The sequence below is a fragment of the Rhododendron vialii genome, chromosome 11a, assembly GCF_030253575.1.
Source record: "Rhododendron vialii isolate Sample 1 chromosome 11a, ASM3025357v1".
Taxonomy (NCBI): Eukaryota; Viridiplantae; Streptophyta; class Magnoliopsida; order Ericales; family Ericaceae; genus Rhododendron; species Rhododendron vialii.
In genome coordinates, this window is record NC_080567.1 from 27,439,428 (window position 1) to 27,458,162 (window position 18,735).

Consider the following 18,735-nt stretch of genomic DNA (forward strand, 5'->3'; position numbering starts at 1 on the left):
ATGATCCGATTTGTCCACATTGTAGAGCTTGTCAATTAAAATGATTTTGTTAGATTTCAAGTCAATCGGATGCTTCTTGGTATCTAATCGGAGAAGATATATGTCGAAAAAAATTGAAAAAAAGTGAACCGGGAACACTTGATTACAACTTCATAAAACTTTTTTCCTCCTCCGGGTCGAGACTCGCAGTCCGTCATAACAACGTCGCCGATCCAAGTCGACCTTCCGAGTTCCGATCAATTAGTCAGCCGTCAGAGGTGTGTTCGCAACTCGGGCGATCGGAGCTGGTGAGCTCATCCACGCGGCCACACCCATCGTCTCTTTCTGCTATTTGTGCCTCAGAATGGGAGGAACAATCTAAGGTACAATGGGTGCATCTAATTCAATTTCTATTGGTGCACATTCTAATGCTTTTCGGATTTTGATTTTATATGGCTTACTGTATATGCCTCCCACGTGTTTGACATTTGGCTTCTGAAGGAAGTCCTTTTTCGGCCTATAGTTTTTGACATTTTGTGAAGTCTTTTGATTTTGATTCAATGTTGTCACTTAGAAAAAGACTTGCATAAAATCTCAACTTCAGGAGCTGCCTCCTATCCTTTTCAGTTTTCACAGCAAGGAGAGGGTAAAACATGCGGTGGTGTCACCGGTAAGAAGCTTCTAATTTCTTCATTAGGACGACAGTGATTTCTGTCCCAATTTGAACATGCCAAACACATAATTTAAGTGGTCTGATCACTAGGTGTTGTTAAATGCCCTTCTTTTTATGAGGCAGATGTGGAGTCCAATGAGACCATACGAAGGCCTTGCCTGCAGAGACTTTTCTGGACCAGAATCTCACATTTATCTCTATAATAAGGGAGCTCAGTTTTTTTGAAAAATGGGTATGTGTCACTTGCTGATTGGTTGATCAATCGAAAACCTCAATCCAACCATTCATCTAATAGATCCAACGGCTAGCGTGATAGTAAAAGAAATAACACCAAACTTCATTACAAAACATATCAACAGAAAGTCATTGAGTTATTTTCAGTCTATTCATTTTTAGGCATAAAACATAAGGTTTCATAACGTTCATCTCTTCTGAAAGTTTAACTTCCCTATGCAGTATGCAAATAGAGAAGCAAAGACAATAGGAAAAGAAATGAGAGCAACTCCCACCATGGGTAATTGATCATGGTTATACCCAAAGTAATTGCTTATAAAGGCCGATACGGTTGTAGTTTCACCAAACGCCGACATCTCCTTTTGTACATCTCCATATTGCGAAGTAAAGATCCCCTGTAGGGTCCAAGATGTAGGAGCTAGATAATACATCCAGATCCACCAATTCGGAATTTGCTGCAAGGAGCATTATAAATTCAACTGGGTCAATAACATTGGAAAGGGGAAAACAGAACAAAAGAAATAACTTTTACAATACCAACTGGTAAATATATTTAAAATCTAACAAGATTATCATAAAGAGTAGGGAGATTTATATGTTTCCAATGTGCCATTCGCTTGATTCTAATATTCTAATTTGGACCAAATCTTTTCATATACATCACCTTGTGACGATTCTCCGCATGTTTCTTCAAATAAGATTTTGAAATTCCAAAAAACGAATCAACTTGCAAATAAAGGGACCAATTAACCAAAATAAATTTGATACCTAAGACACATTGTATATATTTGTGTATGTCACTGCTTGTGAAAAGTTACAAAGCCAATAGTGTGATGTAAAAAAAGCTTTACCAATATAAAAAGCTCATGACGGAGTGTCTTATGAATTGTGTAGACTTTCAGTGACCAAATTGATGATTTTGCTTACTGTCTGAGCTTTGAAGTGATAATTGTTCTTTAATCGGATACAACAAGGTGCGTACTGCTAGCCGCTAGGAACGGAAATCTAACCGCTTTCAATTGAGTTTCTAGATTGTTAGGAGGCTTAAAAACCACATGGTGCGTAGGTTTTGTGGTGGCGGTGGTTGTTCTATTATTACCATTAATTCATCACATGTTTACCCAATTAGTAATCCATAGATCAGCTCAACACGAACTACAATCAAGTGTACCATATCAGGTAAAGGTAGTAGCTTACCTGTTGAGGAATGAAAAACCCAGAGAACAACATCCAAGTCGAATAGAACGGTGACTGTAAAATCGCTGCTATATGAAGCCCTGGTGTCATTGCACTTAGTAGCATTCCAAAATAAGTGAAGTACATCAATGTGCACAATACAGCGTAAAAGTACCATAAAACCTTAATGAGTGACCAATAATACCCAACCATGGGATAGGTGATGATCACAAAGATAATTGCTTGGGCCAATATATGGGGAACCTCAATCACGACCTACAAAATTTAGCAGCCATATTTAAATATGTAAGAAGTGCTAGTTATAGTAAGAAACTACGCCTATAAGCGATGAACTACATATTTGGATCTTGGGTATCAAGTTGTACTAAAAGCACTAGGAAACATTGCAACAGTTCAACCAAGTTACCTAAGTTATAAAGAGATTACCTGAGCAAGTGCATAAGCCCACGAGCCGTACATTCCTGCAAACCTTTCCCGGTAAAAAACAGGCCGTTCTGATGAGACATACGGTATAATTGACTTACAGTTGTTTATGCCCAAAGAGAATGCAACATTGAATGCTGCCCCAAGTACATTGAAAATATTTTGCTGGTTATCTCTGTCCAATAAAATGATGTCTATGTTAAATGTGCAAATTAAGATAATAATAGAATCCGAGAGCCAATTGATGTAGTCCTTACATTTTCCTCCCTTGATCCCAAAATAGAATGCCGACAAGCAAAGATGCAATGAGTGAGTATATGTAGCGGTTCAAGATGTAGGAAGGACTTCTCCAATAAGACAGGTGTTGTTTCCATAGGCAAGATTTGAACTGTCCCCAACCATTTTGTGGGAAGCGGGTTGCAAAATGCAACTGTTTCGAATCGGGAAGATTGCTTAGAGAAGTTACAAGTGCTTTATTGTTCCTGCAAACACAAATATCATGAATGAGTCACATAAACTGAAGAGTGGTATTGCAAACAACCTGTATTATCAAGTATATTTTTCCTCCTTTTTTGGTAGGATATCAAGACTAAAGTGTTACACCAAATTGAGTCGATCCTTGAAATGAATTTCATGTAAACATGAATGCGCCATTAACACTAATATTTGGTGGTCAATGGGCATGGTGCAGATTGTAATGTATAGAGGAAGACTAGTATTCTAACATGTACAGTAATAAAAAGTGGTGTGCCTGATTTTGTACTCTTGTTCTTGTTCTTATTTGGCATCTATGTGAAACTTTATATTATCTTGTACCGTATCACAAGTTAATTAGTTGCCAACTGTGTATATTCCATAAATTTTTCTTAAAGCATTATGTCCAATCGATTGATTAAAACTTTTCACTTTTCCTATTGTAAGATTATAAACATTATTGACATCATTAAAGTTAAAATTCTTCCCATTATTTACCGCACCATCCTTAATTTAGCTACATGTCAAAGTTTCGCAATTAGCATACATCAAATAGCCCATAAGTGCCAACGGGCTTGTAGTTCAATGGCACTTCCTCATCTCTTCCACTTGGAAGGTGAGGATTCGATTCTCGCCAGGAGCGCGAATGCTGGGTGTGGTGGTTAATGCCCTTTGGGCTTGCTCTACCCATATACCGCTTAGCAATACCCCTTCCTCATCCCCTTAGAAGTAGGCTAGACATCTATCAAGTGACAAAAAATAAAGGCCCATAAGTAACTGACTACACTATTTTTCAAGGACTGGCATTAAAACGTACTAGTACCCAATTAAAGTGATTTAGTGACAATCAACCCACTGTCCAGTCTTTGCCACGATGATCATGAGTTGGGAATGGTCCAACAACCACCATTGGGTTGACAAGGGAAGAAAAGAAAGTACACAAAAGAAAAGGCGCTGATAATTCAAGGCAACGAACGAGGAAGTGAGAGATGGCAATGGATTGCCGCATGATGGCAATTAAGTATCACAAGTTGTAAGCTTCTATTACACTTCTTAGCAATTTATGAACTTCCTTGCTTCAAAACCAGAACAACCCCCCTCTTTCCTTACCATAAGTACGCAAATAGTACGGCAAATGTAGTATGTGAATCCGTCTAAAATATCCTTTTGTTTGTGGAACTGAAACTGCAAATAAGATGACCTTAGGACGACAAAATGTTGAAATAGTTCGGAAGACATGCTCGGAAAAATGTCCACATGACTAAACAACTTCACGCAACAAATATCCTGAGACTGTACATTCTAAATTGCAGTCACACCAAGCAAGCCTATAATGCCCATCCTAACTCAAAATACTTAAAGAGGTAGTAACAGTTGAACTCACATATACAAGACGGAATTCTTATAAAGTTGGGCAAAATCGATGCCAAGTTCGGCTTCTGAGGATATGGAAGTGATCTCTAACATCCATGTCGCTGGATTATAATTGTTCCTAATGGTGGGAACCCCAGATATATCCTATAAGAGAGATAAAGTCAGAATTGAGATAAATCATAGTTAACCTTCTAATTTTACAAGTACTACATGTACAAGTAGTACAAGAACAAAATCTGAAAAGCCTACATATATTGTAGCCAACCAACCTCAAAATATTTGACGACACTGCTTGAATGTTGACCTAGTGGTCCAGAGTAGATAATATGCCCACCAGTTTTCAATAGAATTAACTGCAATAGATTTCAAGGGGGTGTTAGACATATATGTTTTTGTTGGATCACGCATAGGATCTCAATAGCGCACAAGAACTCAAGTTGTTAGAGGATAGGTCAACTAGTACACAATCTCACATTGCTAATATTAGTAACAATAACAACACAAAAAACAACACTAAAACTTGGGAGGTTTCAAATCAAGAGGCAAACTAGGTTCTGAAGTTTGTCTTTGCATGCTCCATTTTTTTCTTTAGCAGAAAGTCCCTTTTCTTTGTCAATACATGACAATTCTGAAAGTAATTTTCTAACATGTAGTTAACCTTTATAGTTGAACATTCTACTAGTTGCAACTTGTCAAATAGCTTTGAAGATCAAATTCTCAATTCCAGTTCAACATCCAAGTTGACTCATTTTCCAAGTAATGTTACAGGTAAATTGGCCCCCTACCTCATCAAATGCTTCAAATATGTCAATACTTGGTTGGTGAATAGTGCAGACTATTGTTCTTCCCGTATCAGCCACATTCTTCACGGCTCGCATAACAATAGCAGCTGCTCTTGCATCCAACCCAGTTGTAGGTTCATCCATGAAGATAATAGAGGGGTTAGCAACAAGCTCCACTGCTATTGTAAGCCTCTTTCGCTGTTCAATAGATAAACCACTTACGCCAGGAATTCCGACCAAGCAATCCATTATTTCATCAAGCTCAATGATCTCAAGGACTTCTCTCACAAATTCCTGTCAATATATGTAGCAGCTATCAAAATGAAATATTGTCATAGTAATTGAGAAGAGTTAAAGAGTAAATTCAACTTGTGTATAGAATGTAAATCAGTCTTACAATCTTAGTTTTTGAATCAATTTCAGGATGCAGACGTAGCCAGGCAGAATGAACCACTGATTCTTCTATTGTGATATATGGGGAATGTACGTCTGTTTGCTCACAGTAACCCGAAATTCTAGCAAAAGTGTCTTGAACCTTAGGATGCCCTCCAATTCTAATATTTCCTTCTACAATACCAGTAGTTTTCCTTCCAGCAAGAACATCCAGAAGAGTTGTTTTACCCGCACCAGTGACGCCCATTAATGCTGTAAGAATACCAGGCCTTAATGCACCGGTGATATCACAAAGAAGTTGGAGTTTTTTCTGAGTGAAACCAGATCAAACAAAATGACAAAATCACCCAATGTAAGATCATTTGATTAAATAGCCACCAAATAATTAGGATATCAACTAGCCACCAAAGTTCCTAAGAGATTTGTTCATATGATTACCATTGGTGTTTCAACATAGTATTGCACATCTTGAAATGATAAAGTTAGGGGCTCAAAAGGTAAAACCAACTGATCTGTAAAGATGAGTTTATTTATCATTGTCAGTTTTTGGAGGAGTAAAATTAAATGATGATTAGCAAAGAAAGTGGTCATTTGAAGCAATAATCCAAAAAATAGAAGAGAAGAATGAAAAAACCAAACAGGACCTTTATGAGGTTTTGATGTAGTATTCTCATAACTCTTCAACTTCGCTTCTTTTTTGGCACCATTGGAGGAATCTTCACGTCTTTCTGTTTGAGTGACCTTTTCATTGGAAATAATGGCACGAGAACGCGGAGCTGGATTTTCATTTCAAAATAGAACAACCACATATCACTATGATATTCTTCTAGTGACTTCATGTAATTGACATATGAACTTACGGTTTAAGAAGGTTAAGGCCAGTGCAAACCCAATATTGAAAAGTACTGCAAACCCAAGTAAGGCACCAAATGATATCCAGAAGAAGTATGCATTAAAGGGAATTCCATGGCTTTCAAGTGTTTCATTCCCTATTGTTGGATTCCCCGCCTGTTTCTACGCAAAAGTACATAAAAGCATAGAATAGTTAAGTTAGTAAAGTACAAAAATGTTACTGTTCTTTCCCTATTGTTGCATATGCAATAAACTGAGATATTTTGTTGAGGCTATTTTTGAAATGCAAATTGTGGTAACTGATCAAATAAACGATTGGGGGATCCAACAAATTTTGCACTAATCCAGGTACTCACCTTTTGCCATCTTGGAGCAAGAAATTCATTTACAGCAAGGCCTACCTCACCATAACTCAAGGGGGAAACCCAAAATCCCCACTTTAACCACGTTGGCATAGAGGCTGCAACCAACACGAAGGCTTACTTTATTTTGCTAACTAACTTTACAAAACTCAAATTCAAATGTGTTGTTGAAGCCTTACCTTTTGGGATCATAAAGCCCCCAAATAAAAAGACATACAGTATCGCAAAACTACCACTTGTCAAAGAAGAGACCATTGTGCGGAAGACTGATGCCAAGAAACGAAACAAGGATATTGCAGCAAAGTGCATGGCAAAAAATAGCATGATTTGTCCAAAGAACCTAAGATATCGAGGCAATGAAAGAAATCAGTTCCAAACCAATTTTGCCCTTTACAGGGTGTTTGTGTGCGTGTGTGTAGTACCAATGAAGGAAGCTAGCTAGATGTTCAATCCATAAAACAAACTTAAACTAGTGAGTCAGTAGAAATATATGAAGATGACTAAAATAATCATATGAAGTAAATATAATGTGTGTGTGTATAAAATGTAAGCCTTTTTTTAGAGACACTAACCTCCCAGGCTCAGGACTATATCCGATGCCATAATAAGTTAGAGAAGTCCAAATAAGAGCTACCAATAGTGAAAGAGGAACCTTGAGAATGGTGGATGAGATTGCGTATGACCAGGCTGGATAGAAGCACAAGTCTCTCTGCTTGTAGAAAATAGGAAGTCTTGCAACAGTCATGGTCAACTCCGGCAGTCCATCGAAAAAAAGCACGATGATAGCATAGAACGAAGCACCCAAATAATGGTTTGCATATGTGGCATCAATACCCGTCCCACTTTTCAAGGACATAGTCACTGTGATAGCTGCTGTGATAACAAGCTGCAAAGAAGTAGAATTGAAGTTATGTATGTTATACAGGGCCTTGAGGCAAAGATCAACAATTTAGGGTATGAACTTTTAAACTTTAAAGGTTGTATTGGCCATAGAAAGAGAGGGAAAAAGTGAGGATGAAGGAATTGTGAAGGCATTGATGATAATTAACCTGAACTGATTTGAATACATAAATAAAAGAGTTTCTCTTCATGAGTAGCCATTCCCTTGACATGCAAGCTCTAAAGAGTGCCCAATTAGATAGCGAATACATGCCAAAACCACATGCATTGTTATGGCAACACTCCATAAACGGCAGTGATAGCTCCTCATCTAGCTTCTTCCCGTACGTAGATTCCTTAAATTTCTTTTGAAATAAATCAACAGATATGTAACTATAAGACTGTTCAGCTTGGTGCCAATATTGTGCTTGATCTTTTCTTGAGATAACCTGCAATGTAGCCAAACAATATATTGTACAGCCCACGAAAATATAAGGTTGAAAGAAGAATTCTATAATTCCATATTAGCCAAGAGCAGTTAAGCACGATACTCAAGAAATGTTATCGTACAAGTACCATGCATTGGTGCGGTTTGGGTACTGCTCCACTACATCTAAATACATATCCTGTAAGACAAATATATAACCTATACATTTTAAAGTATGACACCTATACGCCTTGGGTCCCTGAAGGTATGGTGGGCCTATCGTCTTTTTAAAATCTTAGTAATCTTTTAATTTTCCTTCAATCCTAATTAAGTTGTCACACACAACCTTTTTTTTAAAAAGAAACAAGAAATTTTGGTTGATTAGTATAGTCTGTCAGTGTGTTCTTTGGTGTGGGAGAGCAAGTGAATTAACGGGAGCTTGGTTTTGGTTGATGGAGTTAACTGTAAGTACATTAACTTAGAATAACACTTAATTTTATTGCACACTTGATTTATTGTTTTTGTGTGCACTTTTCTTTATTGAGACTAGCGGGCTGCAATAAAACCTCATATCGGTGCTTCATAGACCAAGATTAACTCACCTCTTGGAGGAAGTCAGCTACCCCTTTCCTTTTAGGACATCTAAACCCACAATCGTCAAAAAAATCTAGAATGTGACTACGGGGCCCATGATACACAGTCTTCCCTTCTGCCATTAAGATAATGTCGTCAAAGAGATCAAAGATTTCCGGTGCTGGTTGAAGAAGTGTTACAAGTATAGTAGCATCTGTGATATGCGCTAGCTGTTGAAGACAAGCAACCATTTGATATGTGGTGGAACTGTCCAAGCCATTTGATATTTCATCCATAAATAAAGCTCTGGCAGGACCTACAATAATCTCGCCTGCAGAACACCAATGCACATTTTTCTTTGGGGTTAATTATTGTTGTGCAGTTGAAGTATAGCATCTGAGATTGCATTAATTGAGGATACACGACAAAAGGGAGGATGGACTATGATAAATCCAGTTCGTAAAAAAATTATTATTAGAACACAATTAGGTATGAGTAGGCAATAATGCCCTTGATATAGATTTTCTGAGAGATTCATTTTATTTGAAAGTCGAGATATGCAATGCTGAGAGGCGAGATTTAAGGAAATTGTCTCGTTTCCAAAATTTTATTATTTTATTTGCATCCAAATTGCATATATGAAAAAAGTCTGATTTAAATTAGTATTTTCAATCTTGGATTCAATATGTCATTGTACGTAGATGAATCCTAGTTTAATAGACTTCTTTTTACCATATACCAACGAACATGACAAATTTTGTTCAAAGGCATTTTGATCTTGTAAAATCAAAATGATATATCTAATACATATAATGGCAGGGATATTTCAGATGAGAAGACCCCATGGAAAACAAATTACTCTAATAGAATTCTAATGCACAAATTACTCTAGCAAACTTAGAACTTGACATCAAATGCACATTGAACAAATGCACAAAGTAACATTCAACTCATATTCTTGAAGTGTTGTGGTAGCGTTGTTTACCGAACACTTGCACCGATGTCAAACATGATGTAGTCATGAGTTGAACTGTCTACTAAAGTGTCAAATTCAAGCATTCTAACTCCACATGCATATTCACATTCATTCAACAAAGGGAAGAATACCTGTGGTCAATCTTTTCTTCTGACCACCTGAGACACCTCTTCTCATGGCATCTCCAACTATTGTCTCAGCACAGATATTGAGTCCTAAAATCTGAGTAATCATGGAAACAGTGAGAAAACCGTCACCAGGTTAACCATTTTTCAAGCAACACCACAGAATAAGATCAATGCCAGCTCTGTTGAAAGACTTACCTTCAAAACGTAGTCAGTCTGGAGGGTGGTGTTTTGTCCTTCAATAGAAATTGCCTGGTCAAAGAAAATAGAGACGTCATCATGATACATAAGCTATATCAGCAACATTAGGAATATGACGCATGAAGTGTACACTAGTTACAGTTTAATAAGCTTCTTAAAGGTTAGAATTATAACTTTGAGATGCCCTTAGTCCTCAACTGGAAGCTTAGAGTACCATAACCAAACAGATTCACAACAGGAATGACAATTATCGAAGTGTTGTATCCTTGTCGTATCATGCATAAATCATCAGATGGCAGAAACCTAGTGCCAGGATCACTCCGGTGAAACTCATTAAACTAAGGCAACATAGTCGATAAATAGGCTAGGTTGTAAGTTGAAATTCAAAAGTATGCATGTCAATAGAATTGTATAGTAGGTAAGGTTAACAAGATCCAGTATGCACAGGATTACCCAACCATCCAACTTCGAGAATGACTCCCGTGTGGATAGAGGAAGTAGCACATAAACTCTTAATACAGAACCGTAATACAGCTTACAATTGGAAACTAGTATCTGTATTCGTGGAAATATGCTAAGAAAGTTTTTGACTTGCATCAATTAAGAAAGTTTCCCGTCAACTACAGTCAAACATATAGTCATACTAATACATTGTCATTAGCAACTACAGTCATGCTCCTTAATTTAGTTTCTTAATTAATTGTTACATGCTCCTCTCATAAATGTAACATAATTTAGTGTATGGCCTGGCCCTGTAGTTTCTACTTCTTGTGTTCGATCATGACTAGCTCACAACTCTTTTGCACACGATTATGCTGCAAATCTCCATCAACCATTTATTTTCACCCTTGCGAAGCCGATACTCCATCACTGAAGTTGGAAAAGGTAATTTGGGGGGGGGGGGTTGGTTTGTATTTTGACTATGATCATCACCACACAGAAAGAAAAATATCACAATCACTATATATTTGTATTCCTATATGACGAGCAAAAGTGGGTATAAAAGCATATCGTGGGTGTTTTCGCAGATTTTGAGATTCTAGCTTTTCAAAATCAGTTTGGAGTGTTTGCCAAAAAATATAGGTAACGAATTCTCGAATTCTACATATTCTGAAAAGCTAAAAAAAGGAATGAAATTCTCAAAATCCCAAAACTGGGTTTGGGTAGCTTTTAGGATTCTGCTACACAAAATTCTCAAAAAAGGAATGAAATTTTTATAATCTCGCAGCTGCAACAAACAGGTTTCTCAACTTCCACTAAAACCTAAAACCGAAAATCTGCAGCAAAATCTAAAATTTGTTTCCATAGCTATCGCAAACATGCCCATTGACAACTCCAGAAACATGGGGAATGAGAAGACTAGAGATACTAACAACACCTTCATGTATGTATCGATATCTGGATTTGGAACAACTCGTGCTTGTTTCTCCCTTCTGATCACCTCAGCCATTATCTCTGGATGGGTATTAACAATTTCTTTTAACCGCCACACTTAGAAGGAATCAAAAAATAAAAACAATCCTTCGATTGCTCGAAGGGACCATACCTGCTCGGTTTCCAACCCCCTGACAACAGGCTGAGAAATCAAGTGCTTCCCTAACAGTCATTTCAGGAATATGCAGGTCATTTTGGCTTACATAAGCAGAAGTTTTATGGGGAATGAACTCTTCCAGTTTGTGTCCATTGTAAAAAACTTCCCCTGCAACCTGTTTGCAGGAAAGAAAGAATGAACAAAAGAAAAAAAATGCGCTCGGAAGAAGCTCTTGAAAACCATCAAACCATAGCTCCATCTATCGAGCAGCAGTAGTGTGTCAAGTTTTGGCCTTACACACACTCAATGCAATGTGCAAATAATCAACTCAAGGAGAGTGTGGCTGGCCATATGGGGTTTTTCATATTCAGCAAAGTAATTTGTATGTAGATTACTAGCATTTAGCACAATATTGTTTATCCAGTTCACCAAGCATTACGGCTCTTGAAATTCGGGAGTGCATTTTTTCGCGTTCATGAATTTCTAGTTACAATCTATTATGGGGATAGTAATGACCAGCAATGGCAACGTCCTCTCTTAGCTTGGGAGTTGGGAAATTCCATCGTCTCGTGGGTTAGCCGCTAAGGCCTTTATCGTTTTCTTGCGCTTATAGTAGTCCAGAGTTTTGGTTTTTGGAGTTTTTGATGCTTGTGCTCGGGGTGATGTCCCCCCTTGCTTGTGTGGTTTTCTCTGTAAATTGACCCTCTGGATCTTTATTCGATATGGCAATGAAATTGAATTTCAAAAAAGAAAAAAAAAAAAAGCGATTGATCTTGGTGATTAATGAAATTTTCCTTCACCGTTTAAAAAAATAAAGTTACAAGCTAGTATTATTATATAATCCTAGTGTAATCAAGACGAAAGAAGAGTTGGATCATTAGAATTTGATTGGTTCTTAGAAGCATATGCTAGACAAGACACCATCTGAGTTTCTCCCAGGAGAATGTCATAACATGCATCATAATAAGTGATCGACTTGAAACAAGATAGAGAGTGTTATTGAAAAGATGTGGACATTTGAGACGACTCCTTTTCACTAAGAATTTTTAGGACTTTTTTTTTTTTTTTGTCCTTAGTTAAATTTTTTTTTTTGCATTTGTTAGTTTTGCGCTTCACTTTTCAGATTTTCCGATTTGTCAAGACGAATCAGAAAAGTAAAAAATTGTGAATTTTATCCAAATATTTTGGAAAATAACCACTTTTTAGCAAAAAAAAGTCAAAAAGTCAAAAAAGTTGGATATTTTCAAAAATATTTGGGAAAAAATATATATATTTTTTACTTTTACGATTACTCTTATCGAGACGAATCAATAATCTATAAAAATTTGGCGCAAAACTAACAAACGTGATTTTTTTTGAATAAGCGCACAACTTTCAAAAAGTGCTAAAAGTTAAGCAGAATGTCTAAGAATGCATGTAAGAATTGCAACACAACCCATTAGAAAGAAGATATAAAAAATTAGAACCACAAAAATTTAGATTTGTGAAGTAAAGAAGGTGGCCCCGGCCCAGTAAGCTTTACCTGTTCTGTAACTCTGCAAATTTGCAGTCTTAATTACGTTGTATGATCATTATTGTACCACGTTCACTAATAAATCCAACCGTGTGATAAAAGAAAATTAAGGTACCTTGAGAGATTTGTCTAGATTTCCCGAAAGTGCTTTCAATAAAGTAGTTTTCCCACATCCCGGAGGACCAAGCAGCAAAGTCATCCTGCGGCAATGATAATTATACGATTTAACATGTTAAATAATCCAACCGCCAAATTAATTTCTCATATGGCAAGTCAATTTCTGGTAAATAAACATGGATTGAACTCCGAATTAATCACACCTTCCAGACTTTATGATACCTTTGAAATCATCAATGATGTTGATCTTGGCCTCTTGTGACTTCAAACCAATTAACTTGGTGCAGTCCTGAGTAGAAAAGAACACAGGATCAACTCATATAGTAGATTAAATACTTAACCTAGACAAAGATATTCTTCTGAAAAAACCTAGAAAAAAGATGTCAATGGCAAGTTGAGAAAACCACCCAAATGCATACTTACACATGACAATGGTAATTTTTTGAACTTTTTTTTCTTGAGGGAAGAAGATGTTCTTACCAGAACAAGTCTTATGACTGAATTCCATAGAGTTGGAAGCGGCTTGCCCCGAACCACCTCACACTCTGCTTCCACTCGAAAACTGTTGTATCTCACTACAACTGTCGGCAATTCTACACCAACCCTACCAGAATCAAATAAAAGTACCAACCAATTAGCTGATCCTCAAAAGACACTCGTGAACAATTAGTATGTCCGAGCACACAATAAGAGACGAAAATGATGAACCTAGAGCACATATGTGGATTGGTAATCAATTTGCAAGAAAAATGAGTAGTGTGATTGCATTGTGACAAGGTGAAAATTTATGGCCTTCTTTGCTTGACAGAGAGAATTCGGAACACCAGTTCGATTGAATTGTATCAAGATGTGAGAATGCAGACAATGACAAGTACATAGAGGTGCATGTGCACCCTCATATCCAGTGCAAAACTATATGCAGGACTCTATCAGTACATCGCGGAAAAAGGACTTACTTATCTATCCTCCTCCTCATTTTCTGTAGTAGTTGAAGGTTGTCATCCTCGACGTTTTTGATGAGTTTTTCAACGAATATATGCCGTTCTGGCGCACTAAGCTGAGTAACGTCAACTACCCTTTTCCCTCGGATGTCAACTTTTTTGGTTCCGATATTTTCATCAACTAGAGATGTTCTCAATCTCTGAAATGTTGGCAGTCTATCAATTTGAGCCCACTCTGAGACACAGTCATCACCAGCATTATCATCCTTCACAGATGACAACCCTGAATCGTTTATGAAACTAGAGGAAGGGTGCGCGGAAGATGATCTCCAACTTTTTCCTGTCTCTACCAGCTCAATTTTCGGCGACTTGATCTCAACATTTCCAACCGATTGATCCATACTCCACAACCAAGTAGAGACTAGATCGGATGGTTGAACAAGAATAAAAGGTAGGCACACAAACTTTATATACAGAGAGATGCAGGGGCGGAGCTATTGAAGAAATAGATCTTTTCAGGTCTAGTCGCCCGAATTTTCTTATGGTTCAGATTTCTCATTTCCCAATCGATTTGCGATGATCCGAGTCGCTCAATGTGTTCGGAACGTGATTTCAAGGGTATCCACGAGAAATCAGCAAAAAAAATGATCGGTAAGAGCTTGATCCGATCAGTTTTTTACTGAACCGTTCACAAAAAACTGTTCGGATCAAGCCCTTCCTGATATTTTTTTTTTCTGATTTCTTGGCACCCTTAAAATCACATTCTGATCACATTAAGCGGCTCGGATTATCAAAATTTGATCGAAAAATGGGAGGTCTGGACGGTCCGGATAGTAAGGTGTCCGGACCTGAAAACAACTGTTTGAAGAAAATTACTATAATATCGTATTTTTATATATGATTTAATCGAGGTAAATTTCAAATAATTGCACATAAAGCCTATATTTTTTTCCAAATATGCTCATAAACAAGTAACAAATGGGTCTCATAAATTCACATATTATTGTTATATACTTCCTTTATCCCCTTTTTAAAGTCCAGTATTTCATTTTGGGTTGTTCCTTAATAAGTGTCCATTTTGTAAAGTTAGTGGATAAAAGTGAGTACATTAATTTTTCATTTTGCTCTTTAAAGTAGATTTCATTTTGAAAAGTTAGTGAGTAAAATTGTAATGAGGATGTCTCCATAGAGGGTAAGTAGGGAAAGTGAAGGTAAAAGTTGATGTGAAAGATGTAATGATGATGTTTTCTTAATAAGTCGGAGTTACGAAGCGGAATACTTAAAAATGGACGAAATAGGTATTATACTAAAAATGATCGACTTGGATATTATAGGATATGAGAATACAAATGATATATCAATGCATATAGTATACTTTTTTACGAATGAAAACTTCTCCTTTAATTGGTAAGCCCTCCATCACTGTATAGATGTGCAGGCTTGTGCTGACAATAGACAAGACTCAAGAGAAGCAAAGCGACGATAAAAAAAACCAAGATTAATTTAGATGATCATGTACCTAATATCCTAGTATATGATATGCATATGGTTGACTATTATGGAGTATATTTTAATTTACTAAGCCATCAAAGGTGATGTGGACAAAGATACAGATGATAACAGTAGGAAATCTCTTTTTCTTTCATTTTTATATCAGGAAGATATGAATATACGGAGTATAAACTTAATTAGCAATTTTCTTTTCACAAAAAGTCAAAAAGCAAGAAAGTTAAACTTTAAATTGTACATATATGGTCTACAATATATGTACCAAAAAGAAGTTTTTGAGCCATCTTTCACGCCATCGATTTTCAACAAAATTAAGTAATATATTTCAATAAAAGAGAAACCTCGCATATCATATACGTTACCCAAAGGAGTTTCCCACCTGTTTAATTTACAAACAAATCCTTAAGTTTTGATAATTACAACTTTAGTCAAAAGAAAATTCAATAGTAATTATTTACAAAATCATCTTTAACGAATTGAGATCTTCACAAAGATGGCGAAATAACCAGTGATGTCAGCTTCCAAAAGTCTTTTACTGTCAAGCACACAATGCATGCAATATATTGCCCGACATCAGAACCTGAAAAGAAAGATTTGGTTGAGCTACACTAGCCCAGTAGAGAATTCTAAGCTCAAGCTATATGTAGTTTGAATGAATCATATACCGAGAATGAATGAGTATGGACAGATACGCCTATAGTATAAGTGACTACCAACAATCTGCAAATTATCGCCTAAGAGTCCTAGACTTCACATCAATGTCACTAGCCGTTTACTTTTTTAACTAGTTATTTTATTAAACTCACGTCATTTCATATTTGTTTATAATCAAATCAAAACATCTTATCATTCTTCGTACGGTAGTACAATCTTTCTCGTGTCCACATTGCCCTTCATTAAATCCTTTTATTGCAAAACCTTTCTTTTCCTTTAATCCGGTATTTCCCATCAATAATCACTAGGGTCACCTCGGGTCTAGTTCCCTCGAGCGCAGGGTCACCCCGAGTCTTTTCCCTTAATAATAATAATCAGTTGGGGTCACCTCGAGTCTAATTCCCTCGAGCGCAGGGTCACCCTGAGTCTTTTCCTCCAATAATATGAATCAGTTGGGTCACCTCGGGTCTAGTTCCCTCGAGCGCATGGTCACCCCGAGTCTTTCCCTCAATAACGACCACTTGGGTCACCTTTCACACTTTTCACAATCAACATCATTTCATAATCAATTTCATCATCCCTTTGACGGTTATACCACTGAATTTTAATTAATCATTACGGAACTCCACAAATGTACATGTTCATGTCTTTTCACTAGTTTACCCATTTGCATCAGACATAGCGTATCAAGCACGTACGTATAATCCTACCATACTTTATCCATTAGTTTCTACACTTGAACCTCCTAGAGAGAGTGTCAAAAGGATTAAAAGACTTGACGAGTTGAGAGGACACAAGTTATTTTATCATCTCAAACAATTCTTTCTCACATCGATTTTTACTTCAAGCATTCTAAACAATTTACCAATCCATCACGTTGATTACATCTCAAACCGCTCCTAACTGTTATCCATATCAAGACTCTTACTAATTAATTAATACACGCCTTTTCCTTTAAGTGCACCATAATCCCACACGTCCTCACTGTACCTCTAAGTACATTTCTCGTACCGTTACAAGCCACATATTAACCCACGACTAGACTCTACGATGCCCGATTATCTAGTTTCTATACTCGGAGTCCGTAAAAGCATGTACTAACGGAATCTAAGAATTTTATGAGTCGAGAGAGAGAGAACGGATTGCAATACTACTCGTCGAATCCCTAGACATGTTCACTCTAGTCCATTGAATGCCACTCTAAGTGAGATACGAGTAATACTCACCAAAACACTTGGAATGATGCGTAAACAAACTCATTAGAGTTAATGAAAAGCTTCGACATGCGAGTTGAATGATATAGGGAAGCAGCTGAAAGATACTGCAGCAGCTCAAGAAAGCAGCTGAAACTCCTAATCTCCTACCGGTAGCCAAGCAAGTCCTACCGGTAGAATTTGAAAATAGAAAGGCCAATACTCCAATTCACGCAACCTACCGGTACGCAAGTAAGTCCTACCGGTAGAACTTGAAAACAGAAAGGCCAACATTCTGGTAGAACCTAGACCTACCGGTAGAAACTGAAGACAGGGAGACCAACATTCCAAATTTATGCTTGACCTACCGGTAGGTAAGGAAAGCTTTTGAGCTGCTGCTATACGTTGAGCTGCTTACTAAGAATTTCTCACTTGTTCTACCGGTAAGGAAAAAGCTTCTACCGGTAAGGAATCGATTTTCTGGTAAAGTAACAACGTTCTACCGGTAGAAAGGACGGCCCTACCGATAGGAATCCAGGAAGAACAGACAATTCTGACAGCAACTACGAATTTTCAATCCAAACTTAAACACGACATTACAAGCACGATTCATGCACCAAATCACTCATAAAACATATAAAGAGAGGTAGAATTCCCTACCTCAAGTCGAGAAGCGAAACCCACGCAAGTTGAGCAAACCCTAACTCTCCAAACTTCGAAAAATAACTGAATACTCCTCCTCCAAGCAAGACCCACGAGATACGAACCACGATACGCGTAGGGATGAATGCTTGAAGGTTGATTTGAGTGGGTTTTGAATTTGGAGGAGAGTTTTTGGGTGAGGGAGGAAGAGAGGTAGAGAGAGAGCTGAGAGAGAGAATGGGAGAGAGAATGGGATGGGGTTTATGGGAATTAATTTTTCCCTGGCACACACTTATACACACATGCACCTTATCACACTAACACCCACATATTTCAAACTTTTGCACATTGACCCACATTTATAATCTTCACACTTAATCATTATTTGTCCACTTATAAAATGTTAAAATTTAAAAGAAAATTTCGGGTCTCTACATTCTACCCTCCTTAAAGAAATTTCGTCCTCGAAATTTGATATGGCAAGCCTAATCATGCCAAGCATCACATCAACATACTCCAACTGTAACACTATCCATTATACAACAATTCAATAACCATCAAAGTCTATGTTTAGATTCATATCAAGCAGACCACAACAAACACGCGTATATCTTTCGAACTTCGTACCCCCATTTCCATGTAACCATGCACTAACAACATCGGCTTACCTTTCAACAATGGACTACGCGAGTCTAGGGTACGCATCGATTT

The 18,735-nt window shown here is 37.2% G+C and overlaps 1 protein-coding gene and 1 long non-coding RNA gene across 2 annotated transcripts in view; one reads left to right on the top strand and one right to left on the bottom strand.

The window, feature by feature from the left end:
- LOC131308716 (uncharacterized) lies at window positions 1-5,639 on the top strand. Its single transcript, XR_009194536.1, has 2 exons — window positions 1-362; window positions 5,123-5,639. It is a non-coding gene; the product is annotated as an uncharacterized LOC131308716 (long non-coding RNA).
- Window positions 969-18,735, bottom strand: part of LOC131308698 (pleiotropic drug resistance protein 3-like) — a 44,778-nt gene continuing 27,011 nt past the window's right edge. Inside the window, exons 1-24 of the mRNA XM_058335683.1 lie at window positions 14,042-14,427; window positions 13,566-13,689; window positions 13,289-13,374; window positions 13,084-13,168; window positions 11,471-11,630; window positions 11,303-11,379; window positions 9,922-9,975; window positions 9,730-9,820; window positions 8,652-8,953; window positions 7,793-8,071; window positions 7,316-7,629; window positions 6,923-7,083; window positions 6,738-6,841; window positions 6,390-6,543; window positions 6,174-6,305; window positions 5,968-6,041; window positions 5,534-5,839; window positions 5,140-5,430; window positions 4,624-4,707; window positions 4,365-4,498; window positions 2,764-2,988; window positions 2,510-2,681; window positions 2,084-2,338; window positions 969-1,341 (exon numbers count right to left, since the gene is read on the bottom strand). Coding sequence (XP_058191666.1) covers window positions 1,075-1,341; window positions 2,084-2,338; window positions 2,510-2,681; window positions 2,764-2,988; window positions 4,365-4,498; window positions 4,624-4,707; window positions 5,140-5,430; window positions 5,534-5,839; window positions 5,968-6,041; window positions 6,174-6,305; window positions 6,390-6,543; window positions 6,738-6,841; window positions 6,923-7,083; window positions 7,316-7,629; window positions 7,793-8,071; window positions 8,652-8,953; window positions 9,730-9,820; window positions 9,922-9,975; window positions 11,303-11,379; window positions 11,471-11,630; window positions 13,084-13,168; window positions 13,289-13,374; window positions 13,566-13,689; window positions 14,042-14,427 — 4,317 coding nt within the window. The 3' untranslated portion in view covers window positions 969-1,074. Of the gene's footprint in view, window positions 1,342-2,083; window positions 2,339-2,509; window positions 2,682-2,763; window positions 2,989-4,364; window positions 4,499-4,623; window positions 4,708-5,139; window positions 5,431-5,533; window positions 5,840-5,967; window positions 6,042-6,173; window positions 6,306-6,389; window positions 6,544-6,737; window positions 6,842-6,922; window positions 7,084-7,315; window positions 7,630-7,792; window positions 8,072-8,651; window positions 8,954-9,729; window positions 9,821-9,921; window positions 9,976-11,302; window positions 11,380-11,470; window positions 11,631-13,083; window positions 13,169-13,288; window positions 13,375-13,565; window positions 13,690-14,041 lie in introns of the transcript that reaches the window.